Raw genomic sequence first — 1,682 nt, forward strand, 5'->3', positions numbered from 1 at the left:
TCCTCCTCCTCCTCCCCCTCCCCCCCCGCCCCGCCCTCACGCCGTCTCGTCGTTGCGGAACTCCAGCTCCCCGCTGGCGTCCTCGTAGTCGACGCCGCCGCCGCGCGCCGTGCCCTCCACGGTGCGGAAGGGCACCATGACGGTGCCGCGGGCGCCGGAGCTGCGCACCACCGTCACCTCCACGTGGCCCTGGCACTCGCTGACGCGCACCGAGCGCTCGCGGAAGCCGAAGATGCCGGCGTGGTCGTCGTCCAGGATGGTCACCGTGGCCACCAGCGGCGCCACCAGCTTGCCCTTGGGGTGGTCCTCGGAGTCGGCCTCGAACATGCCCTCGGCGTCGCCCACGCGCAGGTTCAGCAGGCGCACGAAGAAGTGCTCGTCCTCCTCGAAGATGTCGTCGTCGATGATGCCGATGGCCAGCTCCTTGCGCGTCTCGCCCGGCTTGAAGATGAGCGTGCCCTCGCTGTACTCGTAGTCCGAGCCCGCCTTGGCCGAGCCGTCCTCGGTGCGGAAGTCCACGTAGAAGGTCTGGTTGGCGCCCAGGCCCTGCTGGCACGCCACGGCCAGCGTCACCGAGCCGCAGTTCTCCAGGCAGTGGTACAGGCACGGCTCGAAGAAGATGCGGCTGCACGCCTCGTCCTCCTCGTCGTCCTCGTCGTCCTCGCCGGGCAGGGCGGGCGAGCGCCGCGCCGCCTCGGCCGCGTGCTTCTTCAGCACGTTGCCGGCGCCGGTCATGAGCCGCGTGGCCTGGATGCGGTAGAAGGCGCGGCTCTTCTGCTGGTGCACCAGCGCCATGTAGTTGGCGGCGTCCAGGAGCTGCTCCAGCTCCTTCTCCGGGTGCTTCTGCTTCAGGTCCTTCAGGATCTGGATCACCTCGCGCCGGCTCTCGTCCAGCTCCTTCTCCTCGGGCGTCGGCGACGGCGACCCGGCGCCGGGCTCGGGCTCGGGCGGCGCCGCGAAGCCGCCGTCGGCCTCCAGGTCCTTGGGCGGGCGCTCGGCCTCGGCGCCGATGATGATGCCGCTGCGCGGGTCGGCGCGGTAGCGCTTGTAGACGTACTTGTAGAAGAGCAGCCTCTTGTCGGCCGCCCAGGCGAACACCACGCAGGCCGGGAAGAAGAGCAAGGTGAGGAAGGCCTCCCACACCTGCACCACGCCCGGCGTGATGACGGCCAGGATGAGGTAGAGCCAGATGTAGGCGAAGATGCTCCACGAGGCCGTGACGAAGAAGACGCGCAGGTGCTTGATGCGGCGGCTCTCGCCCGCCGGGATGGCGTAGACGCACACGGCGATCACCACGAACATGTTGAAGGCGGCGCTGCCCACGATGGTGCCCGGGCCCAGCTCGCCGGCCTGGAAGCGGTGGCCGCACACCTCGATGAGCGACAGGAGGATCTCGGGCGCCGAGGAGCCCAGCGCCATCAGCGTCAGGTTGGAGACGGTCTCGTTCCAGATGCGCACCGTGCCCACGCTGGTCTCGCCGTTGGCCTTGGTGACGGTGATCTCCTTCTCGCGCGACGTGATCACCTCGATGGAGGCCATGAAGCGGTCGGCGATGATGGACACGCCCAGGAACAGGTACATCATGGCCACGAAGTAGACGATGGCGCGCGCCGCCTTGTCGCCGGCCGCCGGCTCGTCCGGCTGCCACACGGGCAGGAGGACGCCGGGCTGGCAGCGCGCCG

General features: G+C 69.7%; 1 protein-coding gene across 1 annotated transcript; it reads right to left on the bottom strand.

Annotated features, from left to right (window-relative positions):
• Positions 1 to 36: 36 nt before the first annotated feature.
• Positions 37 to 1,599, bottom strand: LOC121335567 (sodium/calcium exchanger 2-like). Its single transcript, XM_041403843.1, has one exon. It carries the CDS (start codon positions 1,582 to 1,584, stop codon positions 37 to 39), a length of 1,548 nt encoding a protein of 515 aa, XP_041259777.1. The 5' UTR covers positions 1,585 to 1,599.
• Positions 1,600 to 1,682: the final 83 nt, after the last annotated feature.

The sequence above is a fragment of the Onychostruthus taczanowskii genome, unplaced genomic scaffold, assembly GCF_017590055.1.
Source record: "Onychostruthus taczanowskii isolate IOZ18803 unplaced genomic scaffold, ASM1759005v1 scaffold2031, whole genome shotgun sequence".
Taxonomy (NCBI): Eukaryota; Metazoa; Chordata; class Aves; order Passeriformes; family Passeridae; genus Onychostruthus; species Onychostruthus taczanowskii.

Excerpts from the sequence above, each read along its gene's own strand:
- LOC121335567 (XM_041403843.1), bottom strand. The coding sequence starts at position 1,584 with ATGATGTACCTGTTCCTGGGCGTGTCCATCATCGCCGACCGCTTCATG.